This window comes from Halichoeres trimaculatus, unplaced genomic scaffold, assembly GCF_033239565.1.
Source record: "Halichoeres trimaculatus isolate MK-OKI-2021-1 unplaced genomic scaffold, fHalTri1.1 fHalTri1_scaffold_2, whole genome shotgun sequence".
Classification (NCBI taxonomy): Eukaryota; Metazoa; Chordata; class Actinopteri; order Labriformes; family Labridae; genus Halichoeres; species Halichoeres trimaculatus.
In genome coordinates, this window is record NW_027437180.1 from 40851877 (window position 1) to 40875213 (window position 23337).

The window sequence follows — 23337 nt, forward strand, 5'->3', positions numbered from 1 at the left end:
GCCTCAGGGTACCTAAAAATGTGTTGTATATATTCCCATATATATATATATATATATATATATATATATATATATATATATATATATATATATATATATATATATATATATATATATATATATATATATATATTTATTTTTATTTTATTATTATTTTTTTTTAATTAATTTAATTCAAACAGTGCCATGTTTTGGTACCTAGATGCATTCTTGTGACTGTGAGGAAGTAAAGAGTAGGAGATTTTCCTAACTGGACATGAACACACCACTGCAAGATGAAACATTAAAGAACAAAAGTATTAAATTAGAAATCTTTGAGATTTTATTATGTAGCACATTAATATTTATTACTACATAAACACATATAAAACATGAGCACATCACCCTGATCCTGGAGTCCCTCCATTGGCTTCCTGTTCATTTTAGGATTCATTTTAAAATTTTACTGTTTGTTTTTAAATCTTTTCAAGGATCATCACCTCAGTACATCTTTAAACACCTTTTAAATATTTACACCCTCTCACGGTCCCTGAGGTCTGCTAATCACTTTCACCTCATGGTGGAATGATCTGCCACCCAAAATAAAAACTCCTCCTACTCTAACGACTTTTAAATCACGTCTTAAAACTCATTTTTTTTCTTTGGCTTTTAACTCAGCACGAGAGTTGTGTGATCCGTGTCCTTTTATGTCTTTTATGGTCCTAACCTCTTTGTTTTTTATGACTCTTAATTGTTTTTTTGTGTTATTTTAATTGATTGTATTTCTTTTATTGATATTCTTACATGTTATTTTTACCGTGCAGCACTTTCCAATCCAATCCAATCCAACTTTATTTGTTAAGCACTTTAAAAAACAACCATAGTTAAAACAAAGTGCTGTACAAGAGAGTGAATAAGATACAAGATAAAGGAATAGACATAAAACATAAGTAAAATGAATTTGTCAAGGACAAGGAGCAATATAAAAGACATAAAACAAATTAAAATGAATAAAAACAGAAGAAGCAAAATACTTTGCTGAACTTAAATGTTTTTTAAAATGTATTATATAAATAAAGTGGATTGGATTGGATTAGAAGTACCAAAAATTGGTACTGTTGAGTACTGATACCACTTACCAGGTACTGACCATCAGTACCATATTGTTTTACGTGTAAAAGGTTCCCAAACCCCTTTCAATAAATAAATCAATGAATAAAAATACATATCAGACATTTTTTTTCCTGGACCTTTCAGGAGAATATGCTCAGTTTAAGTCTAATACAACTTTTTTTTATATATTTGCTAAAACTTAGATGTTAGCACCTGTTAAGCTTTAGGTTTTAGGTTTTTTGCTGTGAGACCAAAGGTAAAACAAAACGATTCTGAAAAATAATCTCATCCCTCTGAAAAACCAAACCATCTCTGAATAAAACCACTGTGGTGGAAAGAAATAAAAAAGTTGGAGACTGATGCAGCGTCAGCTACGTAACCCAGCTGGGATTAAATCCAACCAGACCTACCCATCGTTTCTCACCTCCCACTGCTCTTATCCAATTAAACCGGAGCATACTTAATGGAGCGGGTCGCTAACTTTCCCTTGGGAGCAAAATGTTGATCTGGCTGGCTTACGGGCGGCCTGTTTCTGCGCCTGTCAGGACCACCTTAAAGCTCCTTTAACCTCTGAGTGTGAGCAGGCTTAGGTTGAACTTCTGTGCAGAGGTTTAAGATGTTGCCATATGCTCATGTTTCTATGAACCCATGAAGAAATAAACAAAGCTTTCTGTAACGTCCTGCACCGTTTCTCACTGAGTTAGCCTGTCCCAGTGTTGGACAGCGAGGCAGCGCTGCAGTGAAGGTGACACTGAGGGAGGTGAAGAGGTGTCAGACCTTTACCCAGGGAGGGTTTCTGTATTTGGGCCATAGCTGCTATATCAGGGACTTTGTGGTTCTGGAGAGGCTAAAGTTGTTACATAACCCCTCAGGCTAACCTGACCTGTCCTCAAGGTATGCCAAGGTACATCGCATGCAGAACTAGGAGCAAAAATAAGTCTCCTGACATGCAGAAGAACTCCCTACTTCACAATCCAGGTGAGTTTTTAACCACATTCTGCTACAAACATTAAAAAGATGTCGTAAAATTCAACATCAGAGAGCTGGGGGTCACCGCTGAAAGATGAGCCGCCTCACATGGACTCAAACGGTTGCAAAAAAGGATTCATAACAGCGTGATTGTGCAGCAGAGAGCGATTGGCAGCACCCATTATATCATATCAAGCTGCAAGGTGAGAGGAGGCTTTTCACAGGTGAGGCAGTGAAAACACAGAGGCAGATCTGAATCCTGTCCCTCGCTGAAGCCTGCTTTAGCAGCAGCTTAGCGGCTAAAGCCTGTCCCTGAAATAGCTGCTAAGTTGTGGGTGAGAGACCCTCGCTCTGAGAGCTGGGTAAGCTCGGGTGATTCCTGCGCTCGATTAAAGGATGGGAGTGAATGAACAGGAAGAGGAGAGGAGTTAGGAGTGATGATAGAGGGAAGCTCTCCTCTGATACGGCCGAACAGAGACGAAATATGAGGATCTGTTCTGAATGACTCCAGCTATGACTGTAAACAAATCAATCACACAGGAGCAGGAGTAAATACACGTACACTTCTTCTTTTACACATTTAAAAATGCTTGCTCCTGAAATTTGTTGACTTTTTTGTTCATCTTCTTTTGCAGCTGTTAAGTTTTATGTGCATATTTTCAAAATAAAAGTATCAATCAATCAATAAGCAAAGACTGAAACTGAACAAGCTAGCAGTTGTATTGACAGAAACATACAAATAAAGAAATATATACATAAATTAACATATACAGCACAGTGGTTAGCACTGCTAAAGGTTCTTGGTTTGATTCCTATACTTAAAACTCTTTTGTGATTTAATTTAGCCACATTCACCAGACACGACCAGAATGATTTCTTACTTTAAGATAAGATGCCTGAACTGCCTAAAAAATGATCTGCCAGCCACACGTCTCTTTTCTTTTACTTATTAGTCCCTAAGATCTGCTTTTTTTCTGAAGAACAACAAAAAGCTTACAACCTGAAGATGTGAGGGCTCTCACAGGTCAACGTGATAAAAGTAAACCTGGTAAATAAACAAGAGCTTTGTCCTTATTTCAACTTTTTTTCTTCTCTTTTTTCACTTTATTTGTCCCTGTGTGTCAGGAGATCTTACATGTAACCAGGGTTGCATTAGTTACACATACGATTACAGCTGTTAGCAGCCTGTAGCATGTTGATGCTAACTGGTGCTAGGCCCAATGTTCCCCAAGAGCTGAAGAGAAGGAGATGAGAACGATGTTCTGGTGCTGCAGTGAGAGCTAAGGAGGGACTTTGTCATTGTTGGGAACGTAAGATCTATCTCCAATAAGATGGACGAGCTAGCTGTGCTAACCCAGCAACAGAGGGAATACCAGAGGGCAGAGTAGCATCATGCTATTCACAGACATGGCTAGTGGAGCTAACACCTTAAACATTCGCTTAGGGGATGGGTACCTTTCACATTTGAAACGATACAGTACAGACGCCCGGTACCTGGTAATTGGTATTGGTACTTAACGAGAGCAATTTTTGGCATTTTTATGTGTGTTTATGTGGTAGAAAATATCAGTTGGTTTGATAATTAAATCTCAACTTTTTTCAATTTATCATATTCATTTCTCAATACATAAACTGCAAAGCTGTGTTCATGTCCAGCGTGGAAAAACTTCTATTCTACTCTAGTCTATAAGACGTTTAAAAGGCAAGGCAAGGCAAGGCAAGTTTATTTGTAGAGCACAATTCATACACAAGGCAATTCAAAGTGCTTTACAGCTAACATAAAATAAAATCACAATAGGCAAAATAAAATCATTGCATAAAATCACATCATAAAACATTAAAAATGATTAATTAAATTAAAGAGGAGAGTGCAGATAGAATCCTTTCAGTTGTTGTATGCTATGCTGAACAGAACTGTTTTCAGCCGGGCTTTGAACATTGTCAGAGTTGAGGCCTGTCTCACATCTTCTGGAAGACTGATCCAGATTTTAGGAGCATAAAACTGGAATGAAGCCTCACCGTGTTTAGTCCTGACTCTGGGCACCAGCAGGAGACCCCTCCCTGAGGTTCTCAGTATACTTATTTTTAATTCTACATGATACTGGGAGACAATGCAGGGAGCACTGGAGCAGGTGAAGGCGAGAGATGTTCCTTTTAGGAAGACATCAATGAATTTCAAAGACAACTGTAGTCAAGGAAATTTCACTGTTCTTACCAAAGTTTTCAACTTTTATTTATTTATTTATTTTATTTTGTATTTAATTTTGTATTTAATCTTTATTTAATTAATTATTTATTTGTCTGTTTATTTAGTTATTTTTTAAATTTATTTTTTATTTTTATTTATATTTTTATTTATTTATTTATTTATTTTATTTTATTTATTTTATTTTATTTATTTTATTTATTTTATTTTATTTTATTTTTTTATTTTTTTTTATTTTTTTTTTTTTTGGGGGGGGGGGGGGGGGGGGGTCACAAAACATTGCTTTTCATTAAAAAAAATGAAATCTAATGAAGTTCATGTCCTATTTGTCCTATTAAAATTTACTTAATAGACTTAAAATGAACCTGACAAGCCCAGAAAAACATTATTTCAAGTTAATAAAAGGAAAAAAAGTGATGCCTTACTGCTTAAGGAGAGCAAAAAAATCTGCCAAGAATAAAATGATTTTTATGCAACTCTTACATCATTTTTTACCTTTAAATCTAATATTATAATAAATGTTCTGGACTTTTAAGTTAAAAGTTTCTCATTAAATCTCATGAGACAGTTTTTTTTTTAAGTAAGACTTTTACACTTGTTAAAATTTCAGTTTTTGCAGTAAACAGAAGCAAGCCCAAGCTGTTTTTGATGTATTTGTATCCTTACCAGATTTAATTTTATGATTTTTACGTCTTGACTTGACAAATATATGAAACAAAGCTTCATGAAGTGAAGCAAACAGAGTCTGGCTGGTTGGAGCAGGAGTTCATGTACTCCTGTGGTTTCTAAAATAACGAGGATTGTTGAGACCTGAAGGAGCTCCAGTCCTGTTTTACCCTGTGTGACCAGCTGCTGAGGAGATATCAGAATATTACTGATGTAAATACAGACACAAGGTGCTGCTTGGTGATCTGAAACCAGACTGACACCAGCTGACGTTCACAGTAACAGACTCACACCTGTTTCCTCTCATGTGACACGTTTCTCTCTGCAGACTGTGGAGCTGCTGTTCCTCCTCACATTTCTGAGAGCAGCTGCAGGAGCTGGCGTTAAAAACTGTCAAACTACAAACTGAAAGGGCCGTTTATCCTCAGCTCTCTGGAAGAGTTCAGCTCATGGCACTGAAGCATGCTGGGAGAGACAGTAGCTAAATGAGTTGGTGTCATTTTTTTTATACATGCTGAACATTAATTGAGATAAAAACATAATTCTGGATAAATATCAAGAGTTGATGACAAAGGAGGCTTCCTTCATGACACAGATGGTTATTCACAAAGCTTCAGACACAGAGACACAGCTCCCTCTAGTGGTTCAGGTGTGACATGCTCACACCTGAACTTTTTGTGCTTTTTTAGTTTTTTTACTTGTTAAGGTCCCTTACCTTTCTTCTTCTTCTTCTTCTTCTTCTTCTTCTTCTTCTTCTTCTTCTTCTTCTTCTTCTTCTTCTTCTTCTTTCTGTGTGTTGGCCACGCCCACCTCATCAGTGCACGTGAGCCCCCAGCTGCAGCTCGTCTGAAATCAGGCCTGTGATCAAACCTCTCCTGTTCGTTCCTTCTTTGGCGGGTAAAATAAAAAACTGCTCCACTTACCAAAAACAGAAGGTTCGTTAGAAAGGTTCACGTTTCCAAAGTGTGTATGAATTTATCTGATACAGACACAAAAAAACAGCCCTCTACATATTTGGCTCTCACACTGGAACACCTGAGAGAAACTGGCTTAATGAACAGAATTCAGTCTCCTGTTCCACTCCGGTCCAATAGGTGGCGGTAATGCGCCTTAAACTAGTTGCCCATTGAAAAGGGATTAATTTCAGCTTTTAACTTATTTTCTTGCGACTTTATTCCTTGCACCAGTTAACTGCTTTTTTCCTTATCTTTTCCCCCTATACATGTGTTTTACAGTTTCAGTATTTTGTACATTTGTCTCTGTTTTTAACTTTCTTTTTTATTTCTTTGTTTGCCTTGCGAAGTGTCTTTGAGTTTTTATAAAGCTCTCTATAAATAAAAGGTATTATTATTATTATTATTATTGTTGTTGTTGTTGTTGTATTTTATTTATATATATATATTTATTTATTTATTTATTTTTTAAGTTTTAATTTCAACACTCAAAGATTTTTTTCTCCAAACTTTTATCTTTTTTTGTACAGCTTTATTTTTACTTCATTCTCACACAACCTTGCATTTTTTTTAATCTCAAACTTTAATCTTTTAACATCACCAGTTTGTTTTAACTGAAATCTATACATGTCCCCGACTTTATCTCAACTTCAATCTTTAAAAAAATATTATTTTTCTCTTTATCTTGTTGCAGTTCAGCTTTATTTTGACATTAATCTTTAATATTACCATTTTTTTTCTCCAGCATAAAATTTTTATGGTACCATTTTTCCAGCTTTAATCCTGTAAAATTGTGACTTTATTTCAACTTTAAATTTTGCAACTCAAGGTCCTCTTTTTCCAACTATTATCTCATTATACTACAGCTTTATTTTTATTTTAATCTCATCTTATATTCTTAAACTTTAATGTTTAACAATGTGACCCCAACTTTGATTATATAACATCACATTTTTTCTTTCTTTCTTTCTCACATTAAGAATTGATTTAAACTAGAAACGTGTTACTTGGGGACTTTATTGTAACTTAAATCTCGAAACACAAAGGCTTTTTTTTCCATCAGTTAAATTTTTTTTGGACTTAATCTCAGTGAAGTAATATCTATTTTTTCAGCTTCGGTCTGACAACACTGCAATTTTATTACATTTTTAATCTCATAACAATTTGACTTTAATTCAATTTATATAACAGTATATAGTGCCACTTTTTCACTTTATTCTATAAATTTCACCTTAATCTCATTGTAATACTTTTTTTTAGAATAAATTTTGACTATAATCTCATGAGAAAGTAACTTTATTTTAGCTTGAATCTTGGTACAGTTTGATTTTCTTTTCCAACTTTAAACTCCCGACATCAAAACTTTGCTTTGACTTTTGTCTCCTGCATTATCTTCGTCTAACATTAAGACTTCACATTGTCTTTAATCTCTTTACATTGGACTGAATTGTTAGTGTAATCCCACAGCAGGGGGCGCACTAATATTTAATGATTCAGGGTTTGGAAAGTTTGTGAACCCTGATGTAAACAGAAAAGTGCAGCAGAGATGAAAAACAAACGTTTAAGGTATTTTTCTCAAACAGATTTATAAACGATTCTTTATTTGCATAATTTAGTCAGTACAAAGAAAAACAAGCGTCTGATTTGCACTGAGAAAATGAAACAAATATTTACCACATGAAGCTGTTGGAAGGGAAGGACAATCTGGATGACTTGACATGAAACTACAACATTCAGAACACTCACTCTCACAGTCATACTGGTTATTTATGTCACCACTTGTGATTTTCACCACAGTAGAAAAAAGAAAACACCACCACACGGTTTAGAAGACAACGGCCTCTTTAATAAAGAATTTCCTGGACAAAAAGAGACGTTACATTCAGACGTCTCTGGGATGAGATTTGGCACAGAAGGACTGTGGGTGAAATCAGATATTTCTGCCTCCTTGTTTCCAGCTTCACTCAAACAAAGAAAAAGCTCCAGTTATGCAGAAAACTGCCGATCAGCTGTGACTTCGTTAAATTAAACCCCTTAAATTAAACTCTTCCTCAACACTTGGCCTTCTTGCCGTAGTTGTCCACCAGCTCTGGCAGGATGCTCTCGTCCTCCTCGATGTCTCCCAGCACGGTCTTACCGACCAGTTCGTAGATGTCCTCTGCACACACGCCCATGGGCTCGGCCACCTTCACCCCCAGCATGTCGGCAGTCAGGGTGGTTCCTTTGGGGATGTTAACTTTGGCCACCACCGACTTCCCCAGCTTGGAAACAAAGAAGGAGGAAATTAAAAATGACTCACGTTAACGTGTACTCCCTCGTAAAGGAGGAGGATTTCTCACCTTATCATGGCACGGCTTCTCACACGGCAACATCTGCTTGATACCGGTCCCTATCGCTCTCTCCACCAACCGGACGGTCCGGACCAGCTCAGCGAGCTCAGAGGGAACCAGAGAGGCTTCGTGGTCACTTCCTTTCCACGTCTTGTCCAGTGTGATGTGACGCTCCAGGACTTTTGCTCCCAGAGCGACAGCAGCGATTGAAATACTCACCCCGGACTCGTGGCCGGAATACCCGATGGGGATGTCAGGAAACTCCTTCTGGTATTCCTGCAAGTGACGAGTGTTGGCATGACGAAAACTGCAACACTTTGATAAGTTTAATTTGCTGTCTTAACAAGCTTTGAATAATAAGATGCCTGAGCAACAGTTGGTAAAAAACAATGCTGTAACTCAAACGTTCATACCTGCACTCAGATCTTCAGTTCAGCAAAACAAACTCTGCAAAGCTGGAAGCTTTAAGCTAACGAAACGAGCCAAACTTTCTCAAAACAACAGGAAAAATAAGATATGATCTGGAATTATGTCATTATCTCAGGAAAAGAATCCCAAGAATGATCAGCTGAGATATGTATCATGACCTTTCTCAGCTCCTGTACATTAGAACAGGAAGTGTTATTTCCATCATTGTGTCGCTGATGCAGGTTGCATGCTGGAAGCTGGATTTATCTTTTTATTTTTCTCACTGTTATCACTTTGAGGTTGACGTCTTCAGCCTCCAGGGGATACGCGCTGGTGCACTGCAGGATGGCAAAGTTCTGATTGTGCTTCTTCACCGTTTTGTAGACTTCACGCATCGTCTCCATGGACTGCATCCCGCTGGATACCACCATCGGACGTCCTGAGACAGAGCGGATAAATACATCATCAAAGAACATTCAGCATCACTTTAACCATCTTTACTCTGTTTCCACGGATGTTTAAAGCCTCCTTAGGTTGGACTAATCCCCCACAATAACACTGCTGAAGCTCCTTGACTGTATCATGAACCAGCCCCATACACATGGCGTCCCCCAAGGCTAACTGCTCGGTCCTCTACTATTTGTTCTTTACATAACAATGTCTTTTTAAATATCAAAACACAAGAACTTCTTTCTAGACTTTTTCTTTTGTGACTTCAATCTCGTAACATGAAGACTTTTTTTCCAGCTCTATATGGTCATAGAATATTTTTTAAACTTTAATCTAGTAATGTCGCAGTTTTATTTCACTGTTAGCCTCGTAACATTGTGACTTACTTTCAACTTTGATCTCAGCACAGTGTGTTTTTTTACTCAACTCAAGATCCTAACATAAAAACTTAACTTGAATTTTAATCTTGTATGTCACAACTTAACTTCAACTTTTATTTTCTCCATCATTTTTTTCTGACTTTAATCAAGAACATTAGATCAACTCTTGTGCCTTATCATTTTTAATCTTTTGTCCTGTTTAATTTCCTTAATTTATTTTATTCCTCTGTTTATGTGTGTCTGAAATATAGGGCAGTAAAAAATTTGCTTCATTTATGATTTTTGTGGTGCCAATTCAATCTAAAATTGGGATTCCTCCATATTTTAGTTTGCTTTTTTTACACCAGACCAAGTGAAAAAGTTAAATGATGAAGACGATGTCTACAGACTAAGTCTGGAGCCAGATTTTCCCATAAATACACATCACGTGTAAGTCAGTATTTATTCAGGGAATCTGACTTGTCAACTTTAAAATGAAAAAAAAAAAAAAAGGATATTAAAAAAAAAAAAAAAAAAATTATATATATATATATATATATATATATATATATATATATATATATATATATATATATATATATATATATATATATATATATTTTTATACTTAAAAAAAAAAAACACATTTTAAAATCGTAAAAATTCACACTTACTGAAGTCTCATAGGAGACAAGACGACACATCTAAAGCAGCTTTTCTGACAAAAGTATTTTGATAATTGAGCAAACTTTCCATAACTGATTCCTTTCTATGTTTTCATTTCATCATCCATTATCCCCATTATCTCTTTTTAAATGCTTTTATATAACTTCCACACACCAGAGCCTGAGCTAAAACCCTTTTAGTGCTTTTTTTGTCTTAAAATAAATAAAAAATCAATAAATAAAAAAATGCAGATAAATGAGGGTCGTTACCTTTCATGGCAGTCTTCTCCAGGTAGGGGAAGTTGTTGGTGTCTCCTGACCCCACTTTGAAGAAAGGCACATTAAGCTCATGCAGGAACTCCACTGCCATCTACAGGCCGAAACAGCTCCAGGTTAAACCAAAGCCGTCACTGAAGTGTCAGAAAACCGTGACCTGAGGCCTTTTTCTTACCTCATCCATCCCTGACGCTGTGAAGTAGATCCCCACCTCCTCTGCATATTTCTGCAGCTCCCTGTACTGCTCATGGCTGAACTCCAGGTAGCGCTTGTGTTCTCCGTAAGTTTTTCCCCAGGAGTTTTTGGTAGCGTAGGGGCGTGCCAGGGCTTTTTTGTTAAATTTGAACTCTAGTTCGCTCTTCTGGAATTTGGCACAATCGGCACCACAGTCCTGTGAAGGTGGATATACAATTGTGCTGAATAAAACAGATACATGAAAAAAAACCTGGTACATCGATGACAAAAAGTGTATTTATTCATTTTTATTTAACTTTTATTGAGCAACATTATTTGAAATTCCTAAAATCTTTTTTTATTTCTCAATCATCCACTTTTTACAGATAAGCTGCATTTTTTATTACTATTAGAGATATACTAACCAGACATCAACGCAGTGAAATCACATAGTAACATTTTTCAGAATTATTTAGTGTGTTTAGAAGCAATAAAAGTATTCCTTTGTCCCATAAAGGGTTAATAAAATTAAAACAAAATTTTTTTTGTTCTTTTCCAACAAAATAAATATTATCTTTCAAAAAAAAACAAAAACAAGCAAAGGTACAAGAATAACCTGTTTATTCAAACTAAAGGACACGACGTGTCATAAAAGACGAAGCTAACCCCTCATTTACAAATCTGGGAGTTTAACAACATGGCTTCAGGTCTTCATACAAGGATCCGGAATAAGCTCAATTCTTCACCATCTATATTCCTGTTAATTATCTTACAGCTAATTCAAAGACGTTTGATCGACCAATACATTCGCCGTGTTTATAATTCATTTAATGACTTGAGTTTTACGATGACATATTTTTAAAATGAACATTAAATCAAATCCTCTTTTTGTTATATGTTACTGCTGATGTGACTGAAAACTAGTAAATAATGTGGCGTTCACTTTTTAATTTGATTAAACTTCTGAGAGTTCATTCATTTACCTTTGCCATCTTGATCATCTTCTTGGCTATATCTATGTCTCCCTGGTGGTTCTGTCCGATTTCAGCGATGATGAAGCAGGGGTGGTTTCCCCCGATCATCCTGCCGGGGCACAGCTCAAACTTCAGAGGCATTTTCTTCACTTTAACGGAAAATAAGAACCAGGGGAAGTTTAAAATTTAGCTGAAAACCGGACGGGTTGGAGTTGGAGTGCGGTGGGTTGAGCCTCGGATCGCTGAGTGTGATGCACACGATTCCTCATCAACACTTCCGCATTGTCATTCAACGTCAGCTCGTCGTACGTGCTCCTACAAAATAAAAGCAGGAAGTCACGCGCGTTATTTTTCATTTATTTATTCTTTTTTTTATTTAATTTATTTATTTAATTATATGTAACCAGGAAGTATCGCTGAGGTTTAAAATAACATTCAAGCAAAGCTACTGAAAAATAATAAACGAAAAAAATGTAAAACCTGATCAAATAGAGCTCCAGGATATAATACTCTTTTTTCCTATTTCAAGAGGCACACTGGAGACAAGTTATGTAACTGGGTCTACAGAGCAAATACTGAAGCTTTGAGCATTTATTAAACAAATTGGCCTTCATTACAAAAATATATGTTAAAATATATAATTTTATTACTATAAAGTCTGGTTTAACTGCATGAAAGGGAGTGGTGGCATTAAGTTCTTTATTTATTCTTCTGTTTTATAGTCTCATTTATATATTTTACACTCTCTTATATTTAAGTACTCAGCATATTGTTTTTTTTTTTTTTAGCACTTTTTATTTTAACTTTCTATAATGTTATTACTATTTTTTGATGCTTCAATTTATATTGCTTTGACTGCCATTCTACTCCAATATTTTTTTGTATTTTTTGCCATTAATTTTTTTCCATGTATTTTCATTTATCTATTTCTATTTTTTCCCCCATCCAAAGTTATGGCATGAAATTCATTAGTGTTTTGTTTAGGTGGTTCCCTTTATGTGAGAGCTATGGGAGCCAGCCTTCCCCTTCATCCAGGACTTATAACGGTCCAGGACCAGGAGGCGGGTTGGTAACATCTCTGCAGACCCTTCACACCCCGGACACAAACTGTTTAAACTGCTTCCCTCTGGTCGGCGTTACAGAGCTCTGTGCGTCAAGACGTCCAGACACAGGAACAGTTTCTTTCCCCAGGCCGTCACTCTGATGAACAGTTAACCTGCCATAAAACAACTCATATACCTCATGTACAGCTACAGTCTGTCTGTTTCTGTGTCTATTGCACATTCATCTTCCATTCTCTGTTGCAAATTGCACGTTTTTTATGACATTTATTCAGTGCACTATTTCTTAACTTAAATTGTGTACATATTGTGCATTCTACTCTGTGCAAAGTTCTTTATTCAATATTATAATTAAGCTCTATTTTTTCTACTTTTGTAATTCTATTCACAACATTGTACTGAGAGGGTGCAGTTTAAACCAGAGTCAAGTTCCTTGTATTCTTGAAATACTTGGCGAATAATAAAGCTGATTCTGATTCTGATATTAACAGTATGTAGTTAAGAGGTTGGGGCTGTGGGGGGCAGAGTTTAGCCCATGTGTTGTCAGTAGGTGGATTTTTGGAGCAATAGTTTAAATTTCCAAGTTGAAAATTCAATAAATGTAAAGTTATCTGTGTATCCAGTGTAATTACAGGTGGATCTAATGAAGTTAAATTAGTTGAACACCAAAGATCGTCGTGAATATTACAGATACTAAGATTTACTATAGGACTGAAGAGTGAATTTGAATTGAACAAGTCAACATTCTCCAAACCATCAGGACGTTTCTTCTACATTTGCTCTAATTTGTTTATACTTTCAAGTCTCGAAACAGACATAATTACCAATTTCAAACAGGATTTTCTCAAATTACATAACAGGCTGTAACCTGCTCTCCATCCTCTCATGATCATATCCAGTGAAGTGTGGCAGCTGTGCAAACATCAGTCAAAAGAAATTGATATGATGGGCAGTTAACATTGGAAGCTTCAACCCTCTGTTCAAACATTAGGGAGAGGACCACAGGTTACTGTCCGGTGGAAAGGTTATGAAAGAGGGATTATGAGGTTTAAATGAAAAAATGAAAACTGCGACAGCCAAACATCAAAACCGACTCGAAAAGTGTTTGCACAGAAACTTTTCTTACCTCATCGTCAGTTTTTTAGGCTTTAGAGAAGACGTTAACGCTTGCGTGGATTTCATTTTTGGAGTGTGTTTGTTACATAATCTGAAAAACAGTCTGGATGATCCTGATGGCAACAGAGCAGACTGCATCTTTGGCGTTATTTTAGCCAATAGAAAGCATCGATTCAATTCAAACCAACCCAAGGTGCTCCTCCCTGGAGCTCCTCCTCAGTCTATGTGTTGGAAGTCTCCTGTCTGGTCCATCTTCAGTTGCTGAACTCAGCTGAGCCAAAGGGAGCGATAAAATCTTCAGGAGGAGCGAAACTCTGCTGTGGTTATACGTCCTCAAGTGAGTCATGTGACCTTATTTTCTACATTTCTTATACCTCAATTATCTCCCTTTTACCTACTCTGTGCTGTGTCTCTGTCTTCCTCTGTTGTGATATGTCCACTGGAAGTAAAGAATCAAGCAGACGAACCAACTTGGTTGCGGCTTACCTGAGGAAAGAAAAGGTGCAACTTTGAAGATTAAAATCAAAAATTCCTAAAAGCAACGAGAAGTAAAACCATGCAGCGTTGCAACATCAAAACTGAAAGTATCTGATCTGAAGTTTTTTAATCTGAGCGTCACATCAAAAACAGACCAATCAGGAAACAGGAGGAACCAGAAAGTTGGCCAACGTGGGCTGACTGTATGACAGCGTATATGATCCTCAGCAAATATTAACAATGTATCCTTCATCAGACAGTAATTTACTGTTGAATGCTCACAAACTTGAAAGTAATACAGGCACAGATTTTTCCTCTGAGCTTGAAATCTCTTCAGCTGCCAGCTGCGACCATATTTAACATGTGTATCTCTTTGTTGGACATGCGTCGCCTCGTGTCTGCCTCTGCTAAAATGTTACTAAGTCAAAACAGCGTGGGTCACAAACTCTGAGTAGGATTGTGCTTCCTGTATTCACAATATTTCATTTCATGTAATAGTTTCTGAACGATAAACTGCAACATGAGTCAGGCTCAGCGTAGAGTAATCAATGGGAACATCTGGCCTAGCACAATGAAGCACATGTGGAAGTGCTAAAAGTTGCTGTTCATTGAGAATCCGCCTGAGGCTGGCTGCAGAAAGCCTGGGAACCACATACACACCCCCTAAAAAACAGACAATATTTAGAAGATATAAACATTGTTTCATTAGCTTAAGCTAGCTCAAGCTCAAAGCTAGCGTCACATCCAATATGGCTGCATCTGATTGGCTTCATTTCACCGTATCAGGAACAGACAGGTGAAGTTGCGGAGATTACGTCCATGTTTTATATAGTCTACGACAGGGGTGGCCAACCAGTCAGAGAACCAAGAGCTACAAATTACCGTGGTACTACAGGGAGCCACGTCATGCATGTGGTCTTACAAACACACTTCCTCTCAAACATGAAAGAAATGACATAAAATGAAAATCAGCACATTTCCAATTTAAAAATCGAGGTTTATTGTGTTTGTGTGTTTAAATTAGTACTAGAGAAGAGAAACTGAAACTTAAGTATCAATCCCAACTGATCCCAACGTTGGCATCCATATATATGTACATATATATATATATATATATATATATATATATATATATATATGTGTATATATATATATATATATATATATATATACATATATATATATATATATATATATATATATATATATATATATATATATATATATATATATATATATATTAGCTTGATTGACACACCACTACTCATAACAATATATATTTTTTTATGAATGGATCGAAGAGCCACACACCAAAAGGCAAAGAGCCACATGCGGCTTGCAAGCCACAGGTTGGCCACCCCTGGTCTACCAGAATAACACTGGGAAATCGAGGTTTATTGTGTTTGTGTGTTTAAATTAGTACTAGAGAAGAGAAACTGAAACTTAAGTATCAATCCCAACTGATCCCAACGTTGGCATCCATATATATGTACATATATATATATATATATATATATATATATATATATATATATATATATATATATATATGTATATATATATATATATATATATATATATATATATATATATATATATATATATATACATATATATATATATATATATATATATATATATATATATATATATATATATATATTAGCTTGATTGACACACCACTACTCATAACAATATATATTTTTTTATGAATGGATCGAAGAGCCACACACCAAAAGGCAAAGAGCCACATGCGGCTTGCAAGCCACAGGTTGGCCACCCCTGGTCTACCAGAATAACACTGGGAAACACGATTTTTGTCTGACAGCTGTTTTTAACCATTTCTTGGGCGCAGATTCCAAAACTGATCTCAGTTTTTCTCTATCACGTCAACTTTTTGAACTATAGGATCCCTGTTTTCTTAAAAACATGAAAAAGACTTTACTCAACAGATATGTGCTTGTTTTATAAAAATCTTCCAATGTTGAGATACGATGAAATATAAACCTATGTAAATAAAACACTAAGATGGAATAGTTACAGGCTTCAAAAAAGTAAAAAAAAAAAAACAGTATAAAAAGAAACAGAACTTACAACAGTTTGCCCACACCTCTGATGGCGCTGTCTCAACTGTGACTGCACAAACAAGTTGCCACATAGCTGTAGATGAGTCCCATCGTAATCAGCTGCCAAGTCTTGCAACAGCTAATCAGGGGTATTTTGCTGATCTGGAGGGTAAGCTGTGGATAAAAAACTGACTGCAATTTTGGAATCAGCATGCCAATTTTGGTTTTAATCAGCATACAAATCTAACTCAACAGAAAAAAAAGTCAAATTGTTCCCCCTTTGTAAGCAGCGGCACCACAAACAGGAGATGGAATGATCATACAGGCCACACTGCCCTCCTGTGTTTCACATGAGTATTGCAGAGTGACGCAGACACTAAGAGGAAGAAGTCTGTCGACAAGATAAGAAAAGATGATACCGAACTACAGTAACAGTTTGCTGTGAACATATCATGATTTACTGTAGAATTGTTGAAGTAATACTTATTATGATCAAGCATAAAGCTGTGTAAAGGAGGAGAGGTGATGTCATCTGCATCTGTCAACATTTGGAGAGCAAACAGAGCAGACATGACCCGGACACAAGGACAAGGATCCAGGTACACTCACACTAATTATGGCATTTCTGCATTTCTTTCTGTCCTTCCACCTTTTTATAAATACGAAAAAAAAAAGGGGGCCTATGCAGAAAGGTGAAAAACTGCAGTTAATCGAGCATCCACTAGAGGCTGGCTGCAGAAGCACTGGAAACCACATACACAACCATTCAAAAAGCAGAATAAGCATCCAAATTAGCACAAAATCTTCACGAGAACTTGCTGAAATGATGAAGTCATCACATAAGTATCACCAAATATAACATGTTGAAGGGGTGGTCCTCAAACACCAACACCTCTGACCCTGACAGACTCATAGACTGTAAAATAAATGGACGTCATCTTTCTCGGGTCGAAGTGAGGTCGCCATAAAAACTACTCCCCCTGGTGGCTGGCTGCAGTATATGTAAAAAAAAAATCCATCTCTCCAGTCATTCCAGATGGGATGTGGTCAAACCTTAAGAAATAAATGGCGGATATATGAAACTGTCCGTCTGGCGTGTCAGGTTACGTTTGAGCCGTCATATAGGAAAACTTGCTAATGCATCAAAATGAAAAATTAAGGTATGGTACTTCGATGTAGAGACATAGACTGTGAAAAAAAACTGAATGTTGCCACAAAAACTGCTCCCCCTGGTGGCTGGCTGCAGTATAGGTCAAAAAATCTGTCTCTCCAGTCATTCCAGATGGGCTGTGGTCAAACTTTAAAAAATTAATACACCTGGTAGAAATGTTTCTCACGTCTGATTGTTGTGGTGATTTGTAGATATCATTTTGCTGTCTTGTATTCAAGTCCTCTTTTTTTCTGAAAGTTTCTTTTTTCATTAATTATGAGGTGAAAAACGAGGCTTTACGTCTCGTTTAACGATTGACAGCTGACGTTCTCAAGTATTTTTTGGGGGGATTGTGAAATATGTCAGGAGGTAGAGTCAAGAAGTGGTAAGAGTAAAAAGCCCAATACCCCCTCTTTAAAGGATGATAAAGTCCTAAAAAGAACATTTTGTCTTCCAGGAGCTCCCTAAGTTAAACATGGATGAGAAGAATCAGGTAAGCTTCGGTCATCTAATCCCATAAATGGGATTTATGTTCATAGTGAAGGACTAGGGTTACTTCGAGATTGTAATAAACCCACACCTCTCTTTGGTGAAGTGTCAGAGAAAGTTGAAGGTGTGTGTAGCGACATGTAACAGAGCAGACTACTCCAAGCTGGCGCCCCTCATGTCTGGGATCAAGTCTTACCCTGAAGAGTTTGACCTGGACATCGTGGTGCTCGGCTCTCATCTCATCGACGATTACGGGTAAGACGACCAAATCTGTCGACTCCAACATAAAACAAAGGTGAGAACTCTCATCTTATCGTTTCCTCTCAGAAACACGATCTGTATGATCAAGCGAGATGACTTCGACATTAGCTCCACGCTTCACACCATCGTGAGAGGAGAGGACGAGGCGGCCATGGTGGAGAGCGTCGGGCTGGCGCTGGTGAAGCTCCCTGATGTCCTCCACAGGCTGGGCCCTGACATCCTCATCGTGCACGGGGACCGCTTCGACGCTCTGGCTCTGGCCACGGCTGCAGCGCTGATGAATATCAGAATCCTTCACCTGGAGGGAGGAGAGGTGAAAGAGTCTAGAGTCTATGACCTTTACTCTGACCTTTGTAGAAGCTCTGACCAAACAAGACTCTTCCCCAGGTGAGTGGAACGATTGATGACTCGATCCGCCACGCCATCAGTAAACTGGCGCATTATCACGCCTGCTGCACACGCACCGCAGAGCAGCACCTCGTCACAATGTGTGAGGACCACTCTCGCATCCTGCTGGCCGGCTGCCCTTCATACGACAAGCTGCTGTCCACTCATCGAAGAGACGACTACATGGATGTGATCAGGAGCTGGCTGGGTACGTGGGGCCACCGCTGTACGACGAACATACCACATGAAACGTTAGTGTTATAAATATCTGGATTGTGTCTTGATTATTTATGTTGCAGGCGACAAAGCGCAGAACCACGACTACATTGTGGCTCTGCAGCATCCGGTTACCACTGACATCCAGCACTCCGTCAAGATCTACGGCCTGATGCTGGACGCTCTGGTCTCCTTCAACAAAAAGACCCTCATCCTCTTCCCTAACATCGACGCAGGTGAGCTCCACTTCCTGGTTCTTCAGTTCATTAGCTTGCTTCACTTTTACCTCACACTCTGTCCCCTCTGTGTGTGTTTGTGTGTGTGTGAACAGGAAGTAAAGAGATGGTGCGTATGATGCGAAAGAAGGGCATCGAGCAGCACCCCAACTTCATAGCAGTGAAGCACATTCCCTTCGAGCAGTTCATCACGCTGGTGTGTCACGCCGGCTGCATGATCGGGAACAGCAGCTGTGGGGTACGAGAGGCCGGGGCGTTTGGGACACCTGTGATCAACCTGGGCTCATGACAAACTGGCAGAGAAACAGGTGGGTGCAGGCTACATCTGTACAGGTTTTGGCCCCAGTTTTTTTTCATCTTCAAAGCAGACGACCTGGGAAAAGATGAATGTGGGATGGGGCTGGGTGCAGCTCCATGAAAGATGTTCCCAGGTCTTAAAATGTGAACTTAAATTTAAAAGAAATTGATACAAAAGATAAGATGGATGGATGGCAGTCAGAGTTGGTAGGCCAGGCAGTATGGACGGGATTTGAGGATCATCGAGTCAATGTCATGGATTCTAGGTAGGGGGGAGTTCCAGAGGGACTGAAATCTAAGAGTGCGGCAGGGTTTGTTCATAACGAGATCAGTGAGGTTCAGAGGGTCAAGGCTATGGGGGCCTAACTGATGCAATGGGTTATAGCAGTGGTCCCCAACCTTTTTTGCACCGCTGACCAGTTTGATGTGAGGCAATATTTTCAAGGACCGACTGTTCTTCTGTCTTCTAACTGGCTCTTTTGTCCTGCTTAAAAAAAATCCAAAGATGTTTGTTTCTTGCCCATTGCTAGCTTGCGGGGGATTGGCATCAAGAATGAGTCATAGACAGTTATGACAGAGAGAATCCAGCCATTTTTCAAAACAAAACACCATTCAGAGTTAGATAATAAATCGTGTATTTTTTCACGTGCGGCCTGGTACCAATTGACCCGTGGTCCGGTGTCGCGGCCAGGGGATTGGGGACCACTGGGTTGTAGCCAAAAAGAAAGGATCTATCTATCTATCTATCTATCTATCTATCTATCTATCTATCTATCTATCTATCTATCTATCTATCTATCTATCTATCTATCTATGTGACCTAAAGTCTTGACTTGTGGGGAGGGGGAGATAGAGGAGTTGTCAGTGGTGAGGGTGAAGCTGTTAGCTTTTGAGAGAGTGGATTTGGTGCAGACCAGGAGAGCCTCAGTTTTGTCACTAAGGTTCAGAGAGCTAGAGGAAAAACAGAGTGTCTTCTGAAGTTAGCTGAGCGTATTCTCACCTGTTCTCTTCACTCCCTGTTGTTTTTCTTAGCTGCGTTTACAGATAATAGCTTTCAAATCACAGAAGGACTTGATGTGATGATAGCTTCTTAACAATTAAGCTCTGATAAAACAGTCATCACAGGGAGTACTAACAAAAAGTCTCAGGTATGAACTGGTTATTTAGGTGTAACGTAACAAAAGAGTTCTGAATAACACACTTTGATGCAAGACTAAGACCTCTGGAAACTTACAAGACAAGACAAACAGGCACAGGACAAAGGGATTTGCATATCTTTCATACATGAGGTAAAGGTGCACAGGGTGGGGAAACACATCAGGGCAGGAAGTAGAGTTTCTGAACCGAGAGGCAAGACTACAAAATAAAACAGGACGGGACAAAGAAAAGAGACGCTGTGAACATTTTGATCTAAAACCTTTCTCCTCTCTGCCAGGTGAAAATGTCCTCCATGTCAGAAACGCTGACACACATGAGAAGATCTACCACGCTCTCCAGCTTCAGTTTGGACAGAGATACCCCCGGTATGACCTGTGTGCCTTTAGACCTCTCAATTGCTGTTTGTGTTTATAAGTGAAAAATAAGAAACATTTTCTTGTTTTCCATCAGCGCTAAAGTTTACGGTGACGGTAACGCAGTGCCTTGTATCCTCAAGTTCCTACGTACCATCGACCTGGACGAACCCCTCCAGAAGACTTTCCGTTTCCCTCCCATCAATTTCTCCATCTCCCAAGATATCGATCACATCCTGGAGACTCAGGCGGCTCTGGCTGTCGACCTGGGAGGGACCAACCTCAGAGTGGCTATCATCTCTCAGAGGGTAAACTTTTTTATGAGAAACTCATTCCCACTTCAACTAAACACTGCTCTTTATCCACGTCTGTCTTTCCCTTCCCTCACTTCCTCTTCCTTCGTGCAGGGTAAGATCATCAAGAAGTACGTTCAGCCCAACCCAAAAACCTACGAAGCCAGGATGCAGCTCTTGTTAAGGATCTGTGCTGAAGCGTCTCGGGATGCTGTTGGCCTCAACTGTCGATTACTTGGTGTTGGTAAGACTGATCAAACCCTCATTCACAAAAACATGCTGAGTTCAACGTCTAAGATTGTCCACTAATCCTCAGGAGTGTCCACGGGAGGACGTGTGAACCCACAGGAAGGCGTGGTCCTTCATTCCACAAAGCTGATCCAGGAGTGGTCCTCTGTGGATCTGAGAACTCCCATCTCTGACGCCCTGCACCTTCCCGTGTGGGTGGACAATGACGGCAACTGTGCAGCTCTGGCTGAGAGGAAGTTTGGACATGGGAAGGGGGTGGAGAACTTTGTGACTGTCATCACAGGAACAGGTGCGGACTTCAGTCCTTCATTCGTCCATCCATGGTTGTTAAAGGAAGTCATGACACTTGTTTCCTGCGCTTGTAGGTGTTGGAGGAGGGATCATCCATCAGAACGAGGTGGTCCATGGCAGTACCTTCTGTGCTGCAGAGCTGGGTCACATCGTGGTGTCACTGGACGGGCCTGAGTGTTCTTGTGGGAACAGAGGGTGCATCGAGGCCTATGCGTCCAGCATGGCTCTGCAGAAAGAGGCTAAACAACTGCACGATGGTAGGATTTTGAATTTCCTTTATATAGAAGTCAAGTGACTTCATCATGGTTGAGCATTGCTCAATGGGCGGGTACCAAGTCCGACATCCACCTGCTTTTATTTGTGCTCCTCACAGAGGAGCTGCTGAAGGTGGAGGGAATGGATGTGAAACTGAATGAGCCAGTCACAGCTGAACACCTCATCAGTGCAGCCAAAGTGGGAAACCCCAAAGCTGATCGTGTTTTCACCAAAGGTCTCACGAAACGGACAAACACTAACGCTACCATACAACGAATGCATGTCCATGACCGACAATATCCAAAACTTTGACCTCCATCTGTCTTCACCTCTGTCTCTCCAGCCTCCACAGCTCTGGGTATTGGTATCCTGAACATCCTCCACATGATGAACCCCTCTCTGGTGATCCTGTCAGGGGTCTTGGCCTCGTACTACCAGGCTCCAGTGCAGAACATCATCTCTGAGAAAGCCCTCATCTCTGCTCAGGACATCAAGGTGGTTGTGTCGCACTTGGAGGAGCCAGCTTTACTCGGAGCGGCTAGCATGGTGTTAGACTACGCAACCAGGAGGTTGTACTGAGAGACTGCTACCAAGAAGATGAAGCTATGACTGCACAGACAGATGAAGTATCTCTCAGAGATGTTCTCTAGGGGCTGTTGTGACGTGAGGCGACTTTTCTTCCTGAATGCTTTCCTGACACTCTACTTCAATTGGTGTCTACTGGAGATTTTTATGTGATCTATCATGAGGCCTGAGCTGAGGTCCATTAGTACGGTCCTTTTCAAAGAGACCTTTTGGTCTTAGGCCGTTCTGTGAGGCATTTTGCTCCAAGGCCGTTGGTCTGAGGGTGTTTGGTATCACTGTATGATCTGAAGCTTTTCAGTGAGGGCGTTTGATCCAAGGGTGTTTGCGAGTCTCTTTGGTCCTAGGCTGTAAGGGTAGACTATTTGGTCTAATGCTGACTGGCCTGAGGCCAAGTGGGGCCTTTTGTTCACAGGCTGTTGGGCTTGAGAGCTTTCTGTGAGGCTCTTTGGTCTGAAGCAGTTTAATTTGAGAGTGTTTGGCATAAGGGAATTTTACTCCAAGGCAGTTTGGTCTCTAGGTATTCGATGATGCTGTTTGGTTTGGGGCCATGGGGTTCACTTTTGGGTCCTAGGCCAACCGGCTTGGGGCCGTTCATTGCAGCTTTTTGGCCAGAGGCTTTTGGGCTTTTTGAGCTTTTCTGTGAGTATCTTCGGTCTGAAGCAGTTTGATTTCAAGGTGTTTTATCTGAGGCGGTTTGGTTGAAGGCCTTTCAATGATTCTCTGTAATTTGAGGCCATATGGGGACACTTTTTGGTCTGTGTCCATCCAATAATCATAGTGATCTCTGTGTGATGAATTCTACACATGCCAGTATTTTTTACTCCAGACACAAGGTGCTCTGGATCGTCAGTGTGTTTCCCAGATGTTCAGAGGTA

At 39.1% G+C, this 23337-nt stretch overlaps 3 protein-coding genes across 3 annotated transcripts in view; 1 reads left to right on the top strand and 2 right to left on the bottom strand.

Annotated features, from left to right (window-relative positions):
- slc24a2 (solute carrier family 24 member 2) overlaps window positions 1-5720 on the bottom strand; it is a 29963-nt gene extending 24243 nt beyond the window's left edge. The window contains exon 1 of the mRNA XM_074694504.1: window positions 5649-5720. The gene's annotated coding sequence lies outside the window, so the exon portion shown is untranslated. The remainder of the gene's footprint in view (window positions 1-5648) is intronic.
- A 1869-nt stretch (window positions 5721-7589) lies between these two features.
- nansa (N-acetylneuraminic acid synthase a) lies at window positions 7590-11708 on the bottom strand. Its single transcript, XM_074665431.1, has 6 exons — window positions 11532-11708; window positions 10550-10765; window positions 10369-10468; window positions 8909-9063; window positions 8226-8492; window positions 7590-8147 (listed from the first exon to the last, which is right to left on the bottom strand). The coding sequence occupies exons 1-6, from the start codon at window positions 11661-11663 to the stop codon at window positions 7938-7940; spliced, it is 1080 nt and encodes a 359-aa protein (XP_074521532.1). The 5' UTR covers window positions 11664-11708; the 3' UTR covers window positions 7590-7937.
- Window positions 10808-22456, top strand: LOC141787146 (bifunctional UDP-N-acetylglucosamine 2-epimerase/N-acetylmannosamine kinase-like). The gene is given in 13 exon segments (XM_074665430.1): window positions 10808-10822; window positions 17988-18136; window positions 18209-18455; window positions 18530-18737; window positions 18829-18981; window positions 19077-19289; window positions 20714-20801; window positions 20887-21097; window positions 21197-21326; window positions 21399-21620; window positions 21697-21879; window positions 21996-22112; window positions 22221-22456. Coding segments are annotated over 13 exon segments (2172 nt in total).
- Window positions 22457-23337: the final 881 nt, after the last annotated feature.